The sequence below is a fragment of the Mytilus trossulus genome, chromosome 12, assembly GCF_036588685.1.
Source record: "Mytilus trossulus isolate FHL-02 chromosome 12, PNRI_Mtr1.1.1.hap1, whole genome shotgun sequence".
Classification (NCBI taxonomy): Eukaryota; Metazoa; Mollusca; class Bivalvia; order Mytilida; family Mytilidae; genus Mytilus; species Mytilus trossulus.
The window spans coordinates 31,131,391-31,159,137 of NC_086384.1; the positions used below are offsets into that span (position 1 = coordinate 31,131,391).

At 32.1% G+C, this 27,747-nt stretch overlaps 1 protein-coding gene across 1 annotated transcript; it reads right to left on the reverse strand.

Annotated features, from left to right (window-relative positions):
• Positions 1–39: 39 nt before the first annotated feature.
• Positions 40–17,134, reverse strand: LOC134693804 (uncharacterized). Its single transcript, XM_063554718.1, has 5 exons — positions 16,864–17,134; positions 8,883–8,993; positions 3,717–3,792; positions 2,815–3,080; positions 40–498 (listed from the first exon to the last, which is right to left on the reverse strand). The coding sequence occupies exons 1-5, from the start codon at positions 17,002–17,004 to the stop codon at positions 451–453; spliced, it is 642 nt and encodes a 213-aa protein (XP_063410788.1). The 5' UTR covers positions 17,005–17,134; the 3' UTR covers positions 40–450.
• Between the last annotated feature and the right edge of the window lie 10,613 nt (positions 17,135–27,747).

A 27,747-nucleotide genomic window follows, 5' to 3' on the forward strand; every position in this document is an offset into this window, starting at 1 on the left:
TTCAGATCAGTTAAAATAAATAAACAAACACAAGTGACATGGAAGACAGATATTTTAATTACTTACATAAAGATACATTTTAATAATATACATGTAAGTTGCAAACTTTAAAGGAACTAAGATAGCTGACAGATGTGTTGATTACATACATACATTTGCCATTAAAAAAAGGTCCAACCACACAATGTAAAACCATTTAATAAAATGTTAAAACTTTGCTTAGCATAATATGTTTTGGCATTGATATATAGTATCCAAATATCTTTCAAGAAATGTTTTTCCTGTCATTAACATCTATTAGTGTTTTAGAAATATTTCGGGCCTCCACTTTTAGAACAAATAGCAGCATGTCTTCATCCTCTTAAGAAAATAGTACCGTTATCAATATCTTAACTGAAACCACATGTACAAAACTTAAATAATTCTTACACAGACAGTTCTCATAGTTTGTTAAAAGACCGAAGGAGTGTGTCTTCTGTGTCCCATGTGCTCAACATCCTATAAAGAAATAAAATACATCAACTGTTTTTATTTTAGTGACAAAAATGTGTTCATTTTTATATCATGTATATTGAAATAAAAGCTAAAGAATTTAAAACTGGTTAAACAAATTCCACAATATTTCTTTTGTTTGCTACAAGATATAAAAAAGATTAAAGAACCTTAGTGAGCACGCTCACATACCCCACGTCCCAACATTGTCATTGGAGAAATTAAATAAGTGTAAAAAAAAAATTGTATAAGAAAAAATAATTTCCTGTCAATATGCACATCTAAATAGTATGTCCTTATTATCTACAAAATTTCATGAAATTCTGTTGTGTGGTTTCAGAGGAGTTGAGATGACAAACTGTTGCAGAAGAACAAAATGTACATTGAAGCAAATAAGTTCAAAAGGGTGTAACTCCTAGAAAACAAAATTGAACCGCAATTTCCCGTCGATATGCACAACTACATAGTATGTTCTTATTATCTGAATAGGTTTCGTGAAATTCTGTTGTGTGGTTTGAGAGGAGTTGAGATGACGAACTGTTGCAGTAGTACATGTACATTGAAGCAAATAAGTTCAAAGGGGCGTAACTCCTAGAAAAAAATTGAATCGCAATTTCCCGTAGATATGCACATCTAAATAGTATGTCCTTATTATCTACAAAATTTCATGAAATTCTGTTGTGTGGTTTCAGAGGAGTTGAGATGACAAACTGTTGCAGAAGTACATTGAAGCAAATAAGTTCAAAGGGGTGTAATTCCTAGAAAACAAAATTGAATCGCAATTTCCCGTCGATATGCACAACTATATAGTATGTCCTTATTATCTGAAAAGGTTTCATGAAATTCAGTTGTGTGGTTTGAGAGGAGTTGCGATGACAAACTTTTGCAGTAGTACATTATAGTGAATAAGTTCAAAGGGGCGTAACTCCTAGAAAAAAATTTGAATCGCAATTTCCCGTCAGTATGCACAACTACATAGTATGTCCATATTATCTGAAAAGATTTCGTGAAATTCTGTTGCGTGGTTTGAGAGGAGTTGCGATGACAAGAAACAGGACTGACTGACGGACGGACGGGTCAAAAACATTATACCCTCCGCAACTCGTTGCGTGGGGTATAAAAACAGATGGGTCAAGATACGTTTTAGTCCATATTGCTATTTTTAACTTGGATATGTGTGATGGCTGGTTTCGAAGCTGAGACATTTTGACATATGTGGTTAAATTTTCGGGGTTTGAAGTGAGATTACTTTTATATGTGGTTAAATTTTCGAGGTACGAAACAACCCGACCGAAAAAAAAAACAACAACAGAAGTTCACAAACAGGTCTTCAATGTAGCGAAAGATTCCCGCACCCGGAGGCGTCCTTCAGCTGGCCCCTAAACAAATATATACTAGTTAAGTGATAATGAACGCCATAATAATTTCCAACTTGTACACATGAAACTAAACTTAAAATAATACAAGACTAACAAAGGCCACAGGCTCCTGACTTGGGACAGGCGCAAAAATGTGGCGGGGTAAAACATGTTTGTGAGATCTCAACCCTCCCCCTATACCTCTAGCCAATGTAGAAAAGTAAATGCATAACAATAGGCACATTAAAATTCATTTTAGTTCATGCTAAATAATCATGCATGTCTTTAAAGTTAAAAATAAAACATGTGTGAAATATGGATTTCAGTAACCGTTGAAACTTGCATGTGTTGAGGCATTTTTGTTTTAAAAACATACATAGAACTGCGCAATACGTAAACTAAAACTTGTTAATATTCAAAGAATAGTCTTCACGATGGATATCTTAAGTGTGTAACAACTGTTTTCATTGATTGCTGTTTGCTTTACATCCAGTGGAAAATATTTCATATTGTTAAAATGACACCGACCGTGCAAAGGCTGTATAGCCAGTCAAGGTAGTTAAAAACTTCCATTTTTTGTCATATTGTTAATGACTAAAACAAATGTATAATTATGATAGGTCTTGTGATAGTGGTCAACTGACACGTAGAGCGTGTCATACACACTCAACCAGGCATCAGATTCTGACCAAACGTGGCTGCGTATTTATACATTCCTCACAGACAAACAGACGACTTTAATTGGCAAGTTTTTTTTCTGTCAGTAGAATAAAAGAAAGAAAAAAATATATTTCAATTTCCCAGTCATCTTGATGAATGGAAAATTTAGTATACAGTCTTCTGAAGAAAAAAAAACTGGTCAAACAAACTTTAGATAAGCACAAGAAAATAGATTTTCCACATTTCCACAGTTTCTGAAATCGAATTTAACTGTCTTTTATATTTGATAAAACAAGGTGCTTACATTTTGTTGATGCTCGAAAGTTCCAATCTGCTGACAAGGCTTAGGAATATTAAATACGGTTGTATTTCGGATACCACTGGTCATTCCCATATAACCAAGGTCAATAAAAACACCAGGTAAAATAAGATGCTGCGATACAGGTACACAGCTATCTTTAGTCACAGACATGGTAATATTAGCTCCGTTAAATGAGAATGAGTACATGTCTATATCAATTTTCTTGTCACCGTATCCCACGAAGGTTGACATCAGCAGCTTAGCATCAGCTGTGAAAAAATACAATACAACTTTACAGCCGATTGCATTGAGTGTGTAGGTACATCTAATATCTTTGATGAACTGGCTTGCTAGCTAATTTCAAGAAGTCATTGTTAGGTAAGGTATACTACCCTCCTTTCGCAGTAACCTAGTCCTACAGACAGATATATAAGTTATGAGTCGGACATGTCTACTCTAAAAAATAGTGTAGTTTACCTTATCTAATAATGATTTCACGTTTTAGCTAGCAAGGAAGCTCACCAAATATAATTACCTTTATCTACACAGTCATTGCAATCGGCTGTAACACATATGAATACATGAATTTGGTATTAGTTTTTCAAATGATAAAGTATTATGAGTGCCAATGAGAAAAGTCTCCCTTCAATGTATTAAAAATTTACAATTATAGGCCACAGTACTGTCTTTAACATGGAAAGTCAGAAACATGTTGAAAGAAACAAATCCTGATAACAAACTTAAACACTAATGTGCAACAAAAAAACAAACGACAATGCAATACACAGAGAAACGAACTACAAGATAACAATTGACAGTTTCTTTACTTGGTACATAACATTTAAAGAACAAATGGTGGACTTAGTTTTTGTGGCTAGCCAAACCTTCTTATATATTGTACTTACATGGGATGCATGATACCATTTCGACTTTTAAGACTGAAACAACGCATTTGCCATTTGTCACCGTGTACTTCTTTCCCTGGAAAATGTAAAATCAAATAAAATCATCATATTTTGTCAAGACTACATCTTTTGTATTACATATTTAGTCATTTACCATAATGATTCTTATACAGTTCTGAACCATGAATGCATGAACGGTTCAGCACAAATGGTCGAAGATACTTAACTGAACTTCCCACAACATCACAAAATCAACACTCAACTCTCCAACGGACAACATCAGCAAACAACACTCGACTCCTTCGAAACAAACCAGACATATCTTCTATACTATTAAACGAGAAGACCTCATTTTGGGTGTCGCTTCTCTTCTTTCCACAATAAATTAATCATCATCTCTCTGTGTCCTATGGGTACAGTGCAAAATCGCATTTGTCATCCATTCATATGATTATTCAGACTCGAGTTATTTTGGGTGAAAAACGAGAAAAAAGACGTGCGGATATGTTTCCGTCATTGGGCGAAATTTTAAGTCAGATTAGACTTCCGGTTTGCGTTTTTCTTTTTACTTTGAACATACATATACTACGAATACAGTGTATTTTCTGTCTTATATCCGTCATTGCACGAAATTTAAGTCAGATTCGACCTCCGGTTTGCATTTTTCTTTTTACTTTGAAACAAATACATATACTACGAATAAAGTGTATTTTCTGTCTGATATCATTTTTTCAAGTTTACTATCCACGGCAGTCACAGGGTTTATTTAATAGAGAGGGTCTGAAAAATATATCAATGACCGCTGTGGATCACCCAAGTCAAACTGAACTGCTATTATTAGCTGTTTATTAGCTGTTATTTACCAGTTCTTCATATTTTTAGCAGTCCTTTAGCTGTTCTAAGCATTCAATCTAATAGCAGTTTGAAAAAGTGCCACAATTCACCATTTCTTAGCATTCCGCTTAGCATTCATCTTAGCATTCCTCTTAACATTCGTCTTAGCATTCATCTTAGCATTCCTGTTAGCAGTCGGGACAACAGTTATGACAGCAGTTCGATAGCAGTTGACCTTTTGATCTTTGTTATAAAGATGCTTGGAAATGGCTATGTTCTCAGCTTGATAGTAAACATTTATTTGAAGATAATTTGATCATTTTCAAATGTGCATTTTGGCTCCATGTTGTGTGGAAATACTTGCTAGTGAAAAACTGTATTTTTTGTCAATTGTTAGCTTAATTTTGGCTGAATTGAATACTTTTGCACACCAGTAGTACAGTAAGTTGAAGTTACAGTTAATGTGTATATTCTGACATAACTTTGTAGGGGAAACCAAAATCATACAGAAAGCACAAAAAAGGGGGATAGTTGTTTATTTAAATAGAATATCTGATATGTTGACAGGATTGTAATAGATTATTAGCATATATATACTAACAGTTCAAGATGTTATTTGAAAAGAATAGATATGATTATTTGTATCTATTATTTTGTTAAATAACAAATCTAATCATTCAAGAGTTGAAAAAAGGGGGAGGGAATATTATTTAAACCTAACTAGGCAACAAATAGCTGATTGGTTAACATTGTCTGAAACAATCCATTAAATGAAATTAATTTAATATATAATTTTACCTAAGTTTGTTTCAGAAAAAAAGAAACATACAAATGTGATATATTACAAGTATCAAGAATTTATTTGTTTAAATCCAAAAGAGAAAGAGGATATAACTGTTGTCTTTTTGTCTGCATTAAATATGATAAAGATAGTACATTTGGCATGTTTGGTTATAACATAATGATAAAAATAATAACTTTTAATCTGAAAATCACTTAGTCAAGGTAGTAATTAGCCTCTTAGTAGTGATAGTTCTTAAATAAGTTGCTTTTTTAATATTCCTTATATTTAAAGTCAATTTAAATGTTCCTATATCACAATGTATCATTAGGGCCACTGACAAAAATTAATAAGGGGTCTTTTTAAGAACAGCTAAAGAAGATGCTACTCACATTTTTTGGGATCAGGACCAATCCTCCCCCCCCCCCCCCCCCCCCCCCCCCCTCCCCATTAGTTAGTACTTGTACAACTTTTTTTAAATTTCATAGACTTATGTTAGACAGTATATTATTAGAATTTTAATAATTTTTGCTTTAATATCTTGTACACTGTATATTGATTATTCATATATGTCGATCACCTTTGTATTGCAACTTTTGGCAGATCTGATAGCATTCCACAGCAGTTATTAGCAGTTTATTAAACCATATAAGGATGTAAAACTTAGCAGTTGGCATGAATATTCATTATTGACAGCTGTTATTATAGCAGTTCTCATGAATATTCATTATTTGATAGCTGTTATTATAGCAGTTCTCATGAATATTCAGATCTCATTTAAATTTTTCGTTAAAAATAACTGCCAAAGAACTGTGAAGGCTAAATAAACTGCTAAGAAACAGCTATGGAATGCCCTACTGGAAATATGATTTGGGATTCAAGTGGAATCCCAATGAAATCCCAACTGGAAATTCCACTGGATTCCAGTGGTATTCCACTGGGAAATTTTGTCGGGATTTTCAATGGAATCCCAATGGTATTTTCAGTGGAATACCTGGCTTCCAGTGGAAATTCCAATGGAATCCCAATGGCATTTTCAATGGAATCCTTGGCTTCCAGTGGGATTTTCAATGAAATCCCAATGGCATTTTCAGTGGAATCTGTGGCTTCCAGTGGGATTTTCAATAGAATCCCAATGGCATTTTCAGTGGAATCTGTGGCTTCCAGAGGAAAATGCAGCAGGGCGAAACTGGGATTACAGTGAAATATCCTGTGGGATTTTTTAATTGATCTTCCAGTGGAATCTTATTACTTTTTGTTGGTACCATATATGCATGGATTTGGGCATGTTGCAATTAACTTTAGTTAAATTTGGTGTAAATGTATTGGTTTTTAGACACAAAGCAGTTTCAAAAATTGCTGTTAGCTGCTTTAAAACTGTTTTTTGAGAGTTCCCTCATGGAAAATTGGTGGCTGAATATTGTCTGAATTATTTCTGAATTATATCTGAATAATCGTCTGAATATATCTGAATGCTGTATTTGTGTCTATTTCTGAATATTGACTGGATTTCGGACTATTCAGCCAGTATTCAGAAACTAAGAAATATTCAGAAAATCTTTGGTTTAAATGATGCTGTATGTAAGAAATATTCAGCCATTTTTTAAGACATATTCAGCAATATTCAGAAATCTTCAGCCAATATTCTTCCAATCTTCAGCCATACTAAGAAATATTAAGAAATATTCAGACATGTTAAGAAATATTCAGACATATCAAGAAATATTCATATATATTCAGAAATATTCATATATATTCAGAAATATTCAACCATATTAAGAACTGTTCAGACAATTCATCCAATCTTCAGCCTTATTAAGACATATTCAGCCATAATAATATAGCATGAAATGGAATCAACCCCATTGTAACTGATTTGAGCTTTCAATCAAGCCTAAGGTTCATCACTACTTCTAAGAAACACAAAATAGAGTGAGAGCTTTGATCATATGATTGATCTGATCATATTCAAATATTTAAAAAAATAATAATATTAACATCCTATCCATGAAAAAAATATGGCCTGCATGGTTAACGGAATAAAACCTAAGAATAAAAACATTGACTATGCTATTGGAATGCCTTTATGCAAATTGATTATTGCCTTTTATTTGGGAACTGTGAATGCTAATAAACTGCCAAATAACTGCTGTCAAGTGGGAACTGTGAATGCTAATAAACTGCTAAATAACTGCAGTTCACTTTGACTTGGGTGCAGTTATTAAACTGAGAATTGACTGTAAAAAAATACACTTTCGGGACGTCTGGAACGGGTGTTTTTAAGATCGAAATTTCAGGATTGACCATTTCGGGATCCGGAATTTCTTTTTTTGAATTTCGGGATGTCGAGATATTTAATTTATATAATACATTCAGAACCTCGAGATTTACTGTTTTTAAGCCCGGGATATTGAAATCAGGGCCCCTTCGCACTGGCGGATCCAGAAATTTTCATACGCAGGGGCCCGTTGACTGCCTAAGGGGGGCCCGCTCCGGTCATGCTTCAGTGATTCCCTATATAAGCAACCGATTATTTTCAAGAAAATGGAGGCCCTAAATCCGCCTCTGCTCCGACCCCCCCCCCCCTCTCCTCTCTGATGAATGTTCATAATATACAGATCAGCGCTAAAATTATTCATGTGTCATTAAAATTAATAGAGAACAAACACCACAAAAAAGGATTTTTTTGTGGAAAAAGGAGGAGCCGGACTAGAAAAACAATTATCCTGTCCCAAATTACCTATGACTTTTGATACCTTTTCTGAAATTCTCACGTCACTAAATGTTTTACAAAAAAAAGAAGATGTGGTATGAATGTCAATGAGACAGCTCTCCACAAGAGACCAAAATGACACCGAAATTAAAATTTAAAGGTCACCTTACGGCCTTCAACTTTAAGCAAAAGCCGATACTGCATAGTCTGATATAAAAGGCCCCAAAATGACAATGTAAAACAATTCAAATGAGAAAACTAACAGCCTTATTTATGTACAAAAAATGAACGAAAAACAAATATAACTGAACCACTGAATACAGGCTCCTGACTGGAATGTTCATAGTACATGTACACTAAATGTATGTTTATAATGAAATTAATAGAAAACAAAAAAAGGGTATTTTGGAAATAAAGGAGGAGGGTTAAAAAAAAACAATTTCCTGTCCCTAAGTACCTATGACTTTTGATACTTTTCCTGAAATTCTCAAGTCATTAAATCTTCAAACAACACTTTACATCCTTACAAATACGCTCTGAATGCCCGCGATTTCGCGGGTGTGTTCTAGTAAATGTTTAAACCCCTTGGTTTGTATATCAAGTAATATTATTGGAAAAAATAATTTACTTTCTGGTTATAAGCTTTTTTAACTCGGGAATGAAGGCCTTTCCGATGAAAAACATCAATACATGCACTTTGTCTTGCCTATTTTGTGTAGTTGTTTCTTTTTATTTTTTCGCTGTGCTGTTGTCATAGATAGATTCACCATATCCTATGTTTTTATATTAATATATTAAATTCAAGACATCATTAAAATATATTATATGCGTTACCTACCGCTGCATAATCGTCTATTTCGTGAGTCTTAAATGGTATTCCGTTAGTTCGTCCCTCTCCTAGCATGGACTTTCTTTTTCCTTTCACGTCAAATGCCAGTTGGAATAATGCCTGAAAAATATATTAAACACTGTTACAGTACATAAATATTTTGATAAAACGAAGGACCAATATCGATGAAATACACATGTACCACTGAAAGAAACCAAAAAGCAGGCATGCTTTGTGTTTCCTCAATTAATACTAGTATTATAAATGAAGGGGCCCTTTGTTAATTTATTTTAGAAATATGGCAGGTAATCTAGTTTTGTATCATTTGCATCCCACAGAAAATCAGATGCAGGTGAAGGAAACTATACAAATAGAAATAGATTTGCTAAACATACACTACTTGGATGATAGTTGAAAATATCTTTTGTTATTCCAATCACCGAATAGGGTCTTTATATTATGTATACTTAGAAACGTAATCAATAGACCATTTTCGTGTTCATCCGTCACCTAAAAAACCTCGTCAATTATACGCGCCTTTATGACGTCATTTACCAGATAGAGGCCTGTATCCCTAGCTCAGACCCTGCACTAATAACGTTCATCAAGCGTCTTTTAGTGATCGTCATTTTGTAGGATAAACTAGAAATATTTGTTGTTCTGTAGGTACTTAATGACAATTCTCTAATGACAGCAGTGCTGATTGTCAATTTTGAGAATTCAATTTGCCGAAAAATTCGTACAATATAGAATTATAGTTGTCCAACCACTCGCTCAACATTGGAATGGAAGTGACTACGCCCCTAAGGGGACGACCATTTGATATTCTGGGGGGCCAGGAGGATTTTGAAAATAAATAACTCAGCCTTGATAATCACAAAAATAAATGGTTTGTTCTGTGGTAGTTTGAAAATAAAAAACCTGACTTGCAATGTATTGAAAATAAATAACTTAGCAGGTCTATAGCTTCTTGGGCCTTCAGCGGTATCAAAACCCTTCAAAATTTGTTTGCCTCGCTCCCCTCCGCAAAATATGTAATATATATATGTTTAACAATACTTTTGAAAAAGGCTAGATAAAACCAAACTAAATTAACTATGATACTATGTATGCATGTTGTATGCAATACATGTATATTGCTTGGGAATATAAATGATTCATTTCGTGAAGAAAATTATAAAATACTTAATCTAATTATACCAATTGTCTTTTATAATATACTTATTACTATGTATTTGTGTTTTGTTAGTCCTGTCTCGCTATGTATTATCTTAGTATATTTGTATATATATTGTCCTCTTGTACACAAGTCATGCAAGTATGTGTCTGAGGTTATGAAATAAATCTTGAATCTTAAAATTTCTGCAGGGGATACTGATCTTTTCTGATTAAATGGTACATAATGACTTGACTATACATGAGATCATACATGTATTATTCATAATTAACAAATATTTTAAAAAATGTATGTTTTCGACTATCATAAATATGTTTGAGTCTCATTTTGGTGTTTCAAGTAAAAGTAAAAGAAACTTATGAATTTATATATAATTTTGATAACTGAAAGAAATGAAAAATATACATTACACATATCAATGATTTTACAAAAAGATATGTCCCTGCATATATATATATATGTTTTATTAACCAAAAGATCTTTAAAGTAATAATAATTGAGTTATTTCCCTTTCCCCATGTCCTTTGTAAATAGATAGATTTTTGACTTGCTATATGAATATTGCCTATTGGAATATTCATGGTTTAAATGAAGATAAATTTCAGGATGATTTGTTTATTGAAAATGTTTGTAAATATGACATAGTATGTTTTGCAGAAACAATGTCGAGAGAGTCTCCAGGAAATCTTCCAGGTTTTACATCTCCCTATATAGTTAAGCCTATTAAGGCAAAAAAAAGGGGGAGACCATCAGGTGGCATGCTTATATTTATAAAAGCCAAATTTAAAAATGTTATTTCTGAAATAAAACAGAACAACTTCTCAATATGGTTGAAAATAGATGGAACTTTTCTCAATTTGGAGAAAAACATTTTTCTTTGTTTTACCTACATCAAACCATATATTAATAAGGATATTTCTGAACTGACATTCACAAAATTGGAAAATGATATTTCTTTTTTCTTATCAAAAGGTGAGGTGATTTTAAGTGGTGATTTTAACGCACGCACAGGAGGGTTAAATGATTTTATTCAAAATGATGGTGTTAATGACAATTTTACAGACTGTCCAGTACCGGAAGATTATACACCTGATTTACCCTTAGAAAGAAATCAATTAGATCAAAAAAACAATTTACATGGGAATTTACTTGTAAATATCTGTAAGTCCTCTCAAATGAGAATTGTGAATGGAAGATTCCTTGGTGACTCACTTGGCTACTTCACATTTTATAATAGTAATGGTAAGAGCACAGTAGATTATATGTTGACATCACAGAATTTATTTTATACCATCAATAACTTTATGGTAAAACCACCTACTGATCTATCAGATTATTGTTTAATAGCATTGAATATTTTTAATTTTAAAAATTCTAAAGAAATAGATAAGGAAGAACTATGGTCCCTTCCTGGTAAATTTAAATGGGCGGATCAAAGTAAGGACATTTATATTGATGCTTTATTAGAAGAAAAGAGTGTAGAAGACATTCTATCTTTAAACAAACTAATTGATGATAATAATTTTAATGATATTGACTTCTCAGTGAACAAAACTAATGAAATCTATTTAGAAGCTGCAAAAAAATCAGTTTCTTTTAAAGCAAATTTAAAAAAATCCATAATGCAAAGACACACAAAAAAAGCAAAACCTAAAAAAGTATGGATGTCAAATGATTGCTTACTCCTTAGAAAAGAAGTGCGTTCCCTGGGAAATAGATTAGCTAAAGCCCCTAATAATAATGCATTAAGATTAACTTATTGCAACTGTAAAAGAGAGTACAATAAATTGAAAAATAAATTAAAAAAGGATTTTTTTCATTCCTTAATAAAACAAATAAATGAGATAAACCCAAAGAACACCAAAGAATTTTGGGGAAGCATTAATAATTACAAAAAAAAAGAATAATAACTGTGAGCCTGCTATTTCTGCCAAAGAATGGGAGATTCATTATAAAAATTTACTTGCTTCAAGTAATAATGATAAGACTGATACAAATCAAAATATAGAGAACAAAAATCAAAACTTGTCTAATACATCCCTTAATGTCCCTATTACATGTAAAGAAATCAAAGACTGCATTAAGAAGCTAAAAAAGGGAAAATCTGGAGGTCCTGATTTAATAATTAATGAATTTCTAAAGGTGGGGTCAAACACACTAGTTTTACTTTTAACAAAACTTTTTAATAAGATACTTAACTCAGAAAAATTCCCAAAAATTTGGAACATTTCTCTATTGACATCAATTTATAAATCTGGTGACCCATCTGATTGTGGGAACTATAGAGGTATAAGCATTACAAGCTGTCTTGGTAAAGTCTTTACATCCATTTTACAAAAACGACTTAGTGATTTTCTTGAAACACATAATTTATTATCTTCAAATCAAGGTGGTTTTAGAAAAAATTACAGAACTGTAGATCATGTCTTTATCTTAAAAACAATAATAAACAAATATTTGTTTAAATGTAAAAAGAAACTATATGTGTGTTTTGTAGATTTTAAAAAGGCTTTCGACAGTGTCTGGAGATCAGCTCTGTTCTTAAAATTACAAAATAAAGGAATACAAGGCAAATTTTATAATATACTGCATGACATGTACTCTAATACCTTATATTCATGTAAATATCAAAATATGTTTACCAAGCCTTTTCTTGCTAATCAGGGTGTCAAACAAGGTGACAGTTTAAGTCCAACTTTATTTAATATATTTGTTGATGACATAGGAAAATACTTAGATACAAACTTAACTAGTGCAGTTAATTTAAATGGTCAAAAAGTGAACCATTTATTGTATGCAGATGATTTATTGTTGATATCAGAATCTGCAGATGGTCTCCAGAACTCTCTTGATTCTTTACAAAAATATAGTACTGAATGGAAACTGGATGTGAACCTTAAGAAAACAAAAATTATAATTTTCTCTAAAATTAAAGTAAATAAAGAAAACTTTTACTTTTATTACAGCTCTAATGCAATTGAAATTGTTGATTGTTATAAATACTTAGGAGTTGATTTTCATAGCTCTGGAAAATTTATACAGGCAGTGTCAAGCCTCTCAGATAAAGCTAAAAAAGCATATTTTGCATTGAAGTCAAAACTACCATATAGTGAAAATTTGTCTGTTAAGACTTGGCTCCAGCTTTTTAATTCAATGATAACTCCTATTTTAACTTATGGATCAGAAGTATGGATATCAGAATTCAAACCAAATTTTGAAGCATTAGACAAAAGTAAATTAGAAAAAACACAAAACTCCATATTTAAAAACATACTTGGGGTTCATGGAAAGTCTTCCAATCTAGCAGTGCGGTGTGAATTGGGCACTTTACCCATTAGCATTAAATGTTATCAACTTATGTTTAAATATTATGAGCGTCTCAGTAATATTGGTGAACGGTCTGGTGGTCCGCATGAAATTCTCAAAGCTGCTTTTGAAGTGGACAAAACTCTCACAAATAAAGAAAATTCATGGTCTTATAAACTATCTGAATTAATGAAATATATTGGAATATCCTTTAACAAGCATTGTAATATTAATTTCAAACAGAAACTAGAAGATTTCGACAAAAATAAAATTATTTTTGAACTTTCTAAGATAAAAGATGGAAACTGTGGTAAACTTTTATTTTTTTAGTAAAATTTATACTAAATTTAAACAACAAGAATATTTAAATTTTAATATTCCTAAATACCTTAGAAAAAAACTCACTAAATTAAGAATAAGTGCACACTCATTAGCAATAGAAACTGGGAGGTATGCAAGACCAAAAATACCATCTAATGAGAGATTTTGTAAATTTTGCACAGAAAAAATTGAAAATGAGATTCATTTCTTGATTGAATGTCCGCAATATAAAAACATTAGATCTAAATATAAAATAAATGATATTAATTCAAATAATTTGGATGAAAATTTTACCAAAATGTTAAATCCTATGTCTGAAAAGGAATTAAAATCTATTTGTATGTATATTGAAGAAGCTCTTGATTTGAGAGACCACCATACCGTTTCATCAGATAATAATCTTTTACAGTAGTTTGTGCATATACATATATATATATAAATATCTTGTATTGTGTGTTTTAAGTAAATATACGAAAATCTATAATAATACTGAAATATAAGTCTATGGTATCAATATCAGTCTATAATGTATTTGTATACATAGAATTGGCTCATGACTTGTTACATGAATCTTTATTTCATTTATATGTTGTTTTAATATTATAATTGTCTGTATTTGGATCACGCCTCTATTGTGCTCTTTCCAATAAAATATTGAATTGAATTGAATTGAAAATATAGTTGTGAAAATGAATAATCAGTCCCTTGCTTTAATGAAAATGAAAAATCTTGCTTCAATAGTGCAGAAAATGAATAATCTGTCCTCTCAGTTTACAAAAATAAATAACCGATCAAAAACAAATCCTCTTGCCATCCCCCCCCACCCCCCCAGTGATTTTCTTGAAACACATAATTTATTATCTTCAAATCAAGGTGGTTTTAGAAAAAATTACAGAACTGTAGATCATGTCTTTATCTTAAAAACAATAAAAAACAAATATTTGTTTAAATGTAAAAAGAAACTATATGTGTGTTTTGTAGATTTTAAAAAGGCTTTCGACAGTGTCTGGAGATCAGCTCTGTTCTTAAAATTACAAAATAAAGGAATACAAGGCAAATTTTATAATATACTGCATGACATGTACTCTAATACCTTATATTCATGTAAATATCAAAATATGTTTACCAAGCCTTTTCTTGCTAATCAGGGTGTCAAACAAGGTGACAGTTTAAGTCCAACTTTATTTAATATATTTGTTGATGACATAGGAAAATACTTAGATACAAACTTAACTAGTGCAGTTAATTTAAACGGTCAAAAAGTGAACCATTTATTGTATGCAGATGATTTATTGTTGATATCAGAATCTGCAGATGGTCTCCAGAACTCTCTTGATTCTTTACAAAAATATAGTACTGAATGGAAACTGGATGTGAACCTTAAGAAAACAAAAATTATAATTTTCTCTAAAATTAAAGTAAATAAAGAAAACTTTTACTTTTTAACTCCTATTTTAACTTATGGATCAGAAGTATGGATATCAGAATTCAAACCAAATTTTGAAGCATTAGACAAAAGTAAATTAGAAAAAACACAAAACTCCATATTTAAAAACATACTTGGGGTTCATGGAAAGTCTTCCAATCTAGCAGTGCGGTGTGAATTGGGCACTTTACCCATTAGCATTAAATGTTATCAACTTATGTTTAAATATTATGAGCGTCTCAGTAATATTGGTGAACGGTCTGGTGGTCCGCATGAAATTCTCAAAGCTGCTTTTGAAGTGGACAAAACTCTCACAAATAAAGAAAATTCATGGTCTTATAAACTATCTGAATTAATGAAATATATTGGAATATCCTTTAACAAGCATTGTAATATTAATTTCAAACAGAAACTAGAAGATTTCGACAAAAATAAAATTATTTTTGAACTTTCTAAGATAAAAGATGGAAACTGTGGTAAACTTTTATTTTTTAGTAAAATTTATACTAAATTTAAACAACAAGAATATTTAAATTTTAATATTCCTAAATACCTTAGAAAAAAACTCACTAAATTAAGAATAAGTGCACACTCATTAGCAATAGAAACTGGGAGGTATGCAAGACCAAAAATACCATCTAATGAGAGATTTTGTAAATTTTGCACAGAAAAAATTGAAAATGAGATTCATTTCTTGATTGAATGTCCGCAATATAAAAACATTAGATCTAAATATAAAATAAATGATATTAATTCAAATAATTTGGATGAAAATTTTACCAAAATGTTAAATCCTATGTCTGAAAAGGAATTAAAATCTATTTGTATGTATATTGAAGAAGCTCTTGATTTGAGAGACCACCATACCGTTTCATCAGATAATAATCTTTTACAGTAGTTTGTGCATATACATATATATATATAAATATCTTGTATTGTGTGTTTTAAGTAAATATACGAAAATCTATAATAATACTGAAATATAAGTCTATGGTATCAATATCAGTCTATAATGTATTTGTATACATAGAATTGGCTCATGACTTGTTACATGAATCTTTATTTCATTTATATGTTGTTTTAATATTATAATTGTCTGTATTTGGATCACGCCTCTATTGTGCTCTTTCCAATAAAATATTGAATTGAATTGAATTGAAAATATAGTTGTGAAAATGAATAATCAGTCCCTTGCTTTAATGAAAATGAAAAATCTTGCTTCAATAGTGCAGAAAATGAATAATCTGTCCTCTCAGTTTACAAAAATAAATAACCGATCAAAAACAAATCCTCTTGCCCCCCCCCCCCCCCCCCCCCCCCCCCCCCCCAGAATATCAAATGGTCGTCCCCTAAACGCAAAAATGACGTTCACTAAAACCAGAGTTTTTGACGGAAATGCATCAAACTCGAAAGTTGTCTATTGTGTGTCATTGAATAATAAATCAATTTAACTACCGTATCGCATCAAAGCTTAAAAACACAATAGTTATACTTGCTAAACTATTATCAATTAAAAGCATTATTAATAAGTTCAGAATATTTTTAGAATGAACATAAAATTTATTCTATCACGATAAAATTATCGGATTGTTTTTTTTACCTCAATCATATAGAACAATTTTGCATATTAAATAAAAAAAAAAATAATCTTTTAATTGAAAATTACAAAATCTACTTTTATAAAAATGAATTTAGTTGTGCAGTTAAAACCCGTACTATACGATAATACGTTACACTTCTTGACCTCTTCTGGTACGTACCTCTGTTCCAAATCCTTTCTGTTGTATCTGATATCCCATCGATAATCCTAAAGATCCTTCCATTTGTGACGGCAAACAACATTTTGATGCATTTGTTATTACTGCTGAAAACATAAGCAGAGCTACAAGTTCAACCCACATGTTAGCCGTCGTCTTGTTTACTATGAGTATGACGGATTTCACCTATCCGGTCTATTTATACTTCTATTTACTTCCCTGTGAAACGTCACATGATGGTAGTTTCCAGATGAGTAATATTCAATACATAATCACATCATATGTATTAATGTTTAGAATCGTCCTAGTTTTTCAACCATTTGTTTAGCCTTAAGATGTTGTTCTGCACATGATTGTATTTATAAAGAGATTATGGCTGTATACAAATAAATATTTATACATGCATGAAGCCAACAGTTTATAGCCTTGTAGGGACGACATCAAAAGATCGATGTAGGATAAAAAAAAAACTTAAATCAAATAGTTTGGGGGTGGGGGTCAACATTGCTGCAAGTTTTGTTTATCCAAAATCGATTTTACAAATATCCCTATTGGTCAATCATTTTTTCCCAAATTAAGTTAAGAGGGGGGTGGGGGTGGGGTTTAGGGGGTCAGTGAAAAAACTATGTGAATTACGTTTTTTATCCTTCATTCAACTTTTGATGTCATCCCTCACATGTGCATAAAACACACTGATATATATATATGACGGTCTGAATAAGGGTCAGGATAATTCATTTTTTTTATTGTGTAATGATGTATAAATCTTTGTCTCGTTTCTTTACAACTTTTTTTATTTTAGATATTTTTTTATGAAATTCATGTAGCACCTCATTTATTCTTTATTTTATTTGCCAATTTTCTCTATTATTTAGTTTAAGGAACATTTTATTATAATTATTCTTCTCTTTTTGACCATTTTGTGTCTCTGTTACATCCCATCTACATGTAAATCACAGTAATACATACACATTATGTTGACATAGTACTGCAACTGACATCGAAAAAGACGCTTAGTTAACGAGTTTATTAATTGTCCGGAATAACACACGGCTGCAAATTGATTTTAATGATAGAATGATATCTATATTTTAATTTCCGTCGGGTCGTAAAAAGTTTCTATGGTCACATTTTTGTATTTTATTCCTTTAAATCCTCAATTTATGGTTTGGGGTTGTTACCTTAAAATCCAAAAATATATTTTTTGGTTAAATTTTCCGCTATTTTCGTAAATATTTTCTATGCACATATCATCAAGGATCATCGGAAAGATGAAGACATAGATATAATACCATCTCCCAGTAATACTTTCAAACTTATCAAAGTTGGCTGTTTTTTTTAGATAGAAATTTTACGCGTTTTTCTTTGAAAACGAGAAAACATATGATTCAAAAACAGTATTTGACATATGAAAGGACAAAACATATTATTGCGATACTGCATGCAAATTTCATTGGGCAAATTCCAAACAGTTTTGTCAAAAACACAAAAATATAAACATCGTTTGTACCTTTTTTTAATTACTGAAATTTCCTATCCGTCAAACAGCTTCACCTTTTTTCCTTCACAATCAAATTGATAGTTTCGATGTGATTATGAAGATTATGTAGGAGAAGTTAATTCATTTCATTTTTAAGTGATTTGGATATATATAGTCGTTCTTTCGTGTATTTTCTGTGAATAAGTCATATTTTTATTAATAAAATTTTGACTTTTTACAAAAGTTAACCAAATCCTTCGGATAAAAGGTTTTTCGTTTTTCCGGATAATGACTATAGTTGATTTTGAGTGAAAATACATTGTATGTCAATGTTTAACCTCAGAGCAATTAATATACATGCAAGTGGTCGGGGAAAAGTACTATTGAAGTTTCGCAGAGATTTGGTGTGTGACAAGGTGATGCAAAAACCAACTTCTCTTGATATTCTGCTTTCCTTGGGCGAATCATCAGTGATGTTATGAGACTTGCACTAAAAGGCAAAATTGGTGCGTCTTTAAATTAGATTGGGTGACTGATTGTTGGTTACTTAACGTCCAGTGGCAAATATTTCATGCATGTTCAGGACGAGAACAAGTTAACAATAAAAACAATAGGTAGGTTTTGTCATAATAGAGGCCATTCGGGATGATGGTCCGGAAAATTTAGACTGCCCCTGGAAATGATATATTGGATTGGGACAGAAATTTTCCATTGCAACAAGCCACCTACGGACCCCTCAAAGATTTGTTGCAAGGGTTTTTAACGTGGAAAGAACGTGGCACCCCTTTACACGAGGCATCGGATTTAATGTCCCCATTTTGACCGGACATGCCTGCGAACTTGATGCATCCTGCACAGCCAAACGGACGCCCCACATCGTTTTACTGCCGATCGAGAGAAGACCAAGTGACCATATTTTTTTTCACCAATCATCCTTTGGGAACTTTAAATAAGAAAGAATAGAAATCCATATATGTGATCAAACTGATCGACATGTATCCTCACAACCTGACACTTTTATACGATCTCGCGCTCAGTTTCTTCCTTGTAGTTTGGATATGAAACAGGGGTGTTGTGTAAAAAGAAAAACCTTTATTAAAAATCAGAAAACTTCACAAAACAGAGTCCTCTAAACTTGTTGACAGTCTTTAAAGTTGTGCTCATTAATGTGAGTAATCATTTATCCATGCATAACCAAGTACTTATTCTCATGTAGCACATCCTCTACACTTTTACCCAAGATTGTATCTGATGCCTATCAAACTGTCAAACTCCAGAACTAACTAGATATTGTGACACCTTACAATTTAGACACAGTGGGATCAAGGGATATGAACTATAGAGTTTAGCTCTTAACTCAATATATATCTGCTGCAGGAAAATTTAAATCTGTGTTAAAACTTTCAGAATTGCACCAAGGTGTGTCTGAAATTATCAGGTAACATTAAAAGAAGAACAATTACTTCACTCTGCCACCAGTGCTCTTATGATCTATGTCCTCGGTTTGGTAATTCTATGGAGATGCTGCCCGCATAGCTTCTTAATAGATATAGGAAGATGAGGTATGAGTGCTAATGATACAACACACCATCCAAATCACAATTTATAAAAGTAAACCAGTATAGGTCAAGGTCCGGTCTTCAACACGGAGCCTAGGCTCAAAAACCATTTGTTAGTTAATTGATGCAAAAATAACACAAAGACGCTTCTGAATCGTATATTGTCCCTAAAGATATTAACAACAATTCGTAAATGTATGGCTATTTCAAAATCAATCGTTTCTGTAGCAATTAACATTCGCCCCATTACATATGGGATTGGCAGTGCAGATATATCATGCATATGCATATGGGAACATGGGTCACGAACCTTGATCGAAACTTTGTCGTACTCACATTGTTTTTGAGTTTCCTATGCAAAGGTTAGACTATATCTGACGAGTTTGACCAAATCAGGACGATATTTACGCTTCAGATAGCATTTGTACTCAAAAACTGTGATTGCTTTGAACAAACTCTGTCCTGCGCCGAACTTGTTCTTATAAAAAAAGGGAAGTGTCTTGTAATGCTACTAAGCGTACTGAATCCGCAATGATGACTAAGAGATTGATTCATGTCCCTATTTAATGAATACTTGAGTTATTGTTTGTCGTTTTTAAAAGTTATATAAGAATCATGACTGATTTTGAATTACAACATCAGAAAATTGGCATTGCATTGTATAATTTTCCATCCTTTCCTTAAAAAAAATAATGAGTTGAACTTTTTTACCAGGATTATCCCACTAAAAAATGTTCATGCACTAAACTGACTTTGTTTTACACTCAATTTTTTTTAAACCTCGCATTCGCCTCGGGTGACTATAGTATATTTTGTGTTATAACTGTTCTGTCCATACTTTGCAAATACACAGTTTATAAATATCTATAACTAGATACTAAATTTCACAAAATACACAACCTTTAAGATGCAAAATTAAAAACACTTTCAGCGCTTGAATTTTTTTTCAAAGATAGAAAAATATTGAAATAATATGATTATTTGGTGTTTTATAGTTTAGAAATTAATTCTAAAATATACTATAGTGAAACACTATACACAATATGAAAGTTTACGGATGTGAAAAGGTCAAGGCTACTTCTTTTTTTGCTTTGTCTTAAATCGAAAAAAAACCAAAAGGTTCCAAATCAATGCCATTTTGTAATGTCAGCTCTTCATATATATACGTAGTCAAATTTGTCGTTTTAACAACGTTTATAGCATATGCTTATGATTAAATCGTTTTTGTAGCATTCTATTGAATAAATATCAGAATATTTCTCCTTTTTGTCCTTGTGTTTAAAATAATGATATTTTTAGGGCTGACATTTGACCTCAATTTTACAAAATTGTGACCACTCTGGATTTTTACGGCCCAACTTTTCTTATTGTACACGTTTTCCTCTTTCCATCGATATATAATTTAGATGTGTGTTCTTCCGGACCATTAAAGTTTTAAAAAATGAACTCTGGTTGCAGTACTGACACGTCCATTCAGATGAATGATGGTAGAACTAAGGACTTTTGAAATGACATTTTTAATAACAGAAAACGTACCCTGATTAGTTTTGGTCAATATATAAACACTATCGGTTAATGTGACGAACCCTACACACCTCATATTCGTTATCCAAAGTCCATGCAATTCCCTCCTCGTAACCCTTGGCTAGCGAAAATAAAGTATAAGTTTTCAAATAAAGACCAAGTACAAATATTGTGGTTTTTTTTAAGGCAAACGTCATGAATTAATGTGTCACCTGATACGCCCAGCGGCAAACATATAATTGATATATAAGAGATTGTAATCTCTTCAAGGTCGCAATCCTCGATTTAAAATTGTCATTTTGTACAATAATGATCCGGTTCCCAGCCGTAGTTTGTATGTAGGCTTATCCTCACGATTGTTCAATATTCAAGAATAGTAAAATTATTTGGAATCAAACCTTCGTGAATTTTACGGACGCCATAACGAGCTGGTTATCTGTTTTTGAATATCCGTTTCACAGATGATAGATACTAACATTAGCAACACGATGGATGCCACATGTGGAGCAGGATCTGATTACCCAACTCGAGCACCTTAAATTACCCACCAAGTTTTGATTAGGGTTCGTGTTGCTTAGTCTTTATTTTTCTATTTTGTGTTTTGTTTATTATTGTTTGACAGTTTGTCTCTCTTTCTTTCGTAGCAATGGCGTTATCAGTTTATTTTCGATTTATGACTTTTAATGTCCCTCTGGTATCTTTCGTTCCTTTTTAATTAGACATACAATGAAAGAGTTTCGCCCTACGGTTTCACCTGTTTTTCATTTGCACGAATCATATATCCCGTGGTGTAAGACTGTCAACATTGCCCATTACGAAATCCAGTTTATGTTCATATGTCCTCTTTATGCTACAGCAACAAAAAATATTCTTCAACAGTTTTCCACAGTTTTCCCTATTTTTATTATATTTAAACCTCCATAACTCATTGATTTAGATCTGTGACGTCTAATGAGGAATAACAATTCAATATTTCAATTTTTAATCATGTTCTTTTAAGTTAGTAGATAATCTCATTAGGTACATGTATTTACATACATATTAGAATTGTTGCTGTATACTTATGACCGGTTACCATGTTAATCTGCATTGATCTGTTTATCAGACAAACTAGACGTGTCCAAGCGACACAAATGGCCCCGTCTCAAAAAAATGAAAAATCTGCAATAATTATTTCAATAACACATGTGGATACAAACATGATGGTAGTCTTAAATATAAAAAAAATCAGCTCAAAATCTGGAGGCGTATAGAAAAAAAGTCAGTATAACTATGATTTTCAACAATTTTTTCAAAGTTGTAAACCCTTTATTTTGGCAAAATTAGCGGAGCGGAACGAAACTTAAACTCGATCTATAACTCATCTTGGTGAACTCACATACCACAAATCAACCCAATATCTGAAAGCGTTAAGAAAAAAGTCTGTATAACTATGATTTTCAACAATTTATCTAAGTCCATAGCTGTGATTTCAGCAAAAATTAGCCTAGCGGGACAAAACTTATACTTGATCTGTAAATCATCATGGTTAACTCAAATACCTAAAATCAGTCCAATATCTTTAGGCGTTTAGAAAAAAACCTCCGTACAATGGTTTGTGTCGGAATGGCGGAATGACGGAATTTCGGTATTCCAGAATTTCAGACAAACTACATGACACCAAAAACTTCATTGCGGGGCCATACAAAACAAGAGTTATTCCTCTTTAAACGAATCACTCTTTCTTCCTCTTGATCATTATTTGTTGTGAAGTTGATGTTGGTTTTCCACATTTACCAATCAACAATAAGGTTTGAGGTAGCATTTTGTTAATATTATTTTGTTTTGTATTGTGATTCATGATAATTGACAGCAAAATTACAATGATTACCAAAATAAAATAAAAGTAAAAACACCATGGTTGTCAAGTAAACGAAGTCAACATATCTCTTGATTAAACCTTTTTTGTATCCCTCCTCGGGAAGCATGTGTTACCCCGCCCCTTGTTATGCCTGTCCGAAGTATGGGGTCTCTAGCCTCTGCTAGTCTTGTTTTTGTTTTATCAATATGAGTTCCCTTAAACGTTTTGGAGTTAAATTAGCGTGATGTTCATTTTCACTGAACTAATACACATATTTTCCATGGGCCAGCTGAGGACAACCTCCGGGTGTGAAAACCCATTGTTGGCCTATGGTTGTTGTCTGTTTGACTACTAGACTAGCAAAACACACACATATATATTTTCTTTGTTTACATCTCCTGACATCAGAATCGGACTTCTCTTGAATCGAATTTTAAATTTACTTTTTGTTATGCGTTTACTTTTCTACATTGTCTAGAGGTATATGGGGAGGGTTGAGATATCATAAACATGTTTAACCCCGCCGCATTTTTGCGCCTGTCCCAAGTCAGGAACCTCTGGCCTTTGTAAGTCTTGTATTATTTTAATTTTAGTTTCTTGTGTACAATTTTGAAATTAGTATGGCGTTCATTATCACTGAACTAGTATATATTTGTTTAGGGGCCAGCTGAAGGACGCCTTCGGGTGCGAGAATTTCTCGTTACATTGAAGACCTGTTGGTGACCTTCTGCTGTTAATTTTTCTATGTTCGGGTTGTTGTCTCTTTCATACAATCCCCATTTCCATTCTCAATTTTATGGTCCGAGACCACAATTATTTCGTAGTGCATTTCTTTTAGAACATTTATAAAGGAAAATTTAAAAAATCCCACGCTTTCTCAGTGAAATTTTTACAGTGTGTTGTACTACTTTTAGGACAAAATATAACAAATTTATAAAAAACTTCATCGACTCTAAATGTGGACAATTTTATGTTTAGGGCGTCTTGAAATCAGTAGATTATTTTTATTTTTTATTTTTAAAATAAATGACCTTATATAAGAAAACATACGCATTTCAGCTATTTGAACATTTAAGGAAAAAATCAAACTCAAATGAAGTATAGTATAGAAGTAGTAGAAGTTGCCACACACGCTATCTGATTTTTTTGTACTAAAAGTTAAGAAATATACAGGATTTTGATTGTTTTAAACATATTTGCAGCAATCAATATATCTGTAGATGTTAGGAATCCTTTGCATATAAAACGCAAAAAAATTACTTTAGTTATGAAATATAACATCTTTGACTTTTCCGTCAATCACTAAGACCCATTGTGTTGTACAAGATCTTTAGGAGTACATATCTCTTGCGTTTTTTTGTTGTTACAAGAAATCACTTATGTGTCAATACATATTCAGTCAATAACCATTGGTGTTCTAAATTCCTCGTTCTTTAAAACGTCGACCAATATTCATAAGTTCGTTGAAAAGTAGTTTTTTAATTAAATGTTTGCTTTTGTTTTCCAGAGAAATACGTTTCAGGTCATTTTAATTACAGACAGTAAACTTGCTTTTGTTATTTGCAACTATAATAAGATAAACTGGATCGCTTCTAACAAAATTCCTGCTCAGGTAAATATATAACGAGGTGTAAATACTTCGAATTAAATATTAAATGTTGCCATAAAAATAAAAATACAAATGCTATGATTTCTCTTAACAATGCAACGGTTTTAAAATGTAAATGAACACATTTGTCTAGAATATCCTTTTGATATCAAAACTGTAGTCCATATTTTAGAGAAAAAAAAGTTGGCACACAAAATCAAATGAATGTTAAGGAACAACATTATGAAAGGTATTTATTATCCCTTTGGACGCGATTCTACCACTCAAGTTATATTCAGGTAGACTCATCTAATTTTGTATATTTAGAGAATCTTGAAAATACTTAAAATAAATATAGTTCACAAAACAAACATTTTCTCCGATTATGAATTGTTTGTATCTTTAAAGGTTGAATTCAATATGGGAGACGATATCCACTTCTATTCTGTAGTAGGTTCTAGAACACCACAAGTTATCAATTTACCTAATCTATCAAACGTCGGATATCAAGGAAAGTTTGTCTTTCGGGTAGATTTGAGAGACATACGACCTGCACCAAAACCTCACGACTAAGATTGGTTTTAAGTCATGAACAAATCAGTATACTTACGATAAATCTTAGTCGTAAGTGTTTTTGTGAAATTGACTTCTGGTCAATAAATATTTAGGTCGAGTGCACCCGCACGAACCGGGTTCTAACTCACAACCTCAGTGTAGTCTCGATTACCCAGACGCTTGAATTTTACAAATCAAACGTCTGGGTTTTCGTAATGGTAAAAAATCTTATGACAGATTTCTGTCAGAGACTCGGAACATTTTGGATTATTCGTAGACCCTATGAAAAGTAAGGATAGTATCCGAAATGATATTTTGTCCCACAACATCCAAAATGGCAGCCTCCATGAGTGCTTGTTTTTATCAACTTCAACCAAAGAACATCAACATGCAGCTAGCATATACGTGTTAAAGGGTTATGGTGTAATTAATGTGTTGTCAAAAGCAGTAGGTACATAGTAGGTTATCATTACAAGTTGATAGGTTTAAACAAAAACAGTAAATATAAAAAAGATGTGGTATGATTGCCAATGAGACAACTATCCACAAAAGACCAAAATGACACAAACATTAACAATTATAGGTCACCATACAGCCTTCAACAATGAGCAAATCCCATACCGCATATAGTCAGCTATAAAAGGCCCCAATAAGACAATGTAAAACAATTCAAGCGAGAAAACTAACGGCCTTATTTATGCAAGGTTCTTCCAAACATGCAGTACAATAGTCCAAATAGTTTTGACACTTTGAAAGACTATTTATTTTTTTAACATTGATGCTAAAATTATAATACTAGGCTAGTCCAAATAATCATGACGTCTTGAACGGCTATTCTATTTTTTTCTGTGATGCCTTCCTTCTCTCAACATTCTTTTTTAAATTTGTATGGAGTTTGTGTACCTTATTTGGTCTTCTGGCAGATCAGTCCTCTTTCATTTGAAGTCTTTAATATTGCATTTCTTTGTTACCCTGGTAATTATTTATAATATGAATAAAAAACTGCAAGTATATAACAGCTGTATAAGGTCTTATTTGATTGTGTCAGACCTCAGACTATTAATAAAGACATTTTTTACACAGGTGATTCAGTGTTTAATGTATAATGAATTTGTTTTATTTTGTAGAGCAAAGCAGTGTTGTATTGATCTATTGCTGTCAACATTCTTCTATGGATTTTTGCAAGATTAAGTAACTCATGATTTTATGTACTGTGCATATGTGTGAATTGTAGTCGTATGCCTTTATATAATATACTGTGTTGCACATCAATCAACAGAATTGCACCATACATTTTAGGCTGTGAATCTGATTATTTTATTTACATGCTTTTCAGTTTAACATATACATGATATATCTACATACATATATAGCCACATCGAGATAGTATCTGTTGACCTACTTTCTACTGTATTGTTATTCATTGCAATTTTATTTTCAACTAAGTCTTAATATACCGGTACTCCAACAACAAGGATTAGAGGCTTGATAGACTTACTTATTCAGTTTACTAGGTTATTTCTTTTTCCTAGTTTTTTTTAAAATATAGTCATGAAGAAGGACACAACACAACAACAAAAAGTAAAGAAAGCAACACAAACCGTTCCAAAAACGACCCAACTTTTCTTATTGTACACGTTTTCCTCTTTCCACCGATAAATAATTTATGTGTGTTCTTCCGGACCATTAAAGTTTTAAAAAATGAACTCTGGTTGCAGTACTGACACGTCCATTCGGATGAATGATGGTAGAACTAAGGACTTTTGAAATGACATTTTTAATAACAGAAAACGTACCCTGATTAGTTTTGGTCAATATATAAACACTATCGGTTAATGTGACGAACCCTATATACACCTCATATTCGTTATCCAAAGTCCATGCAATTCCCTCTTCGTAACCCTTGGCTAGCGAAAATAAAGTATAAGTTTTCAAATAAAGACCAAGTACAAATATTGTGGGTTTTTTTAAGGCAAACGTCATGAATTAATGTGTCACCTGATACGCCCAGCGGCAAACATATAATTGATATATAAGAGATTGTAATCTTTTCAAGGTCGCAATCCTCGATTTAAAATTGTCATTTTGTACAATAATGATCCGGTTTCCAGCCGTAGTTTGTATGTAGGCTTATCCTCACGATTGTTAAATATTCAAGAATAAGATTATTTGGAATCAAACCTTCGTGAATTTTACGGACGCCATAACGAGCTGGTTATCTGTTTTTGAATATCCGTTTCACAGATGATAGATACTAACATTAGCAACACGATGGATGCCACATGTGGAGCAGGATCTGATTACCCAACTCGAGCACCTGAAATTACCCACCAAGTTTTGA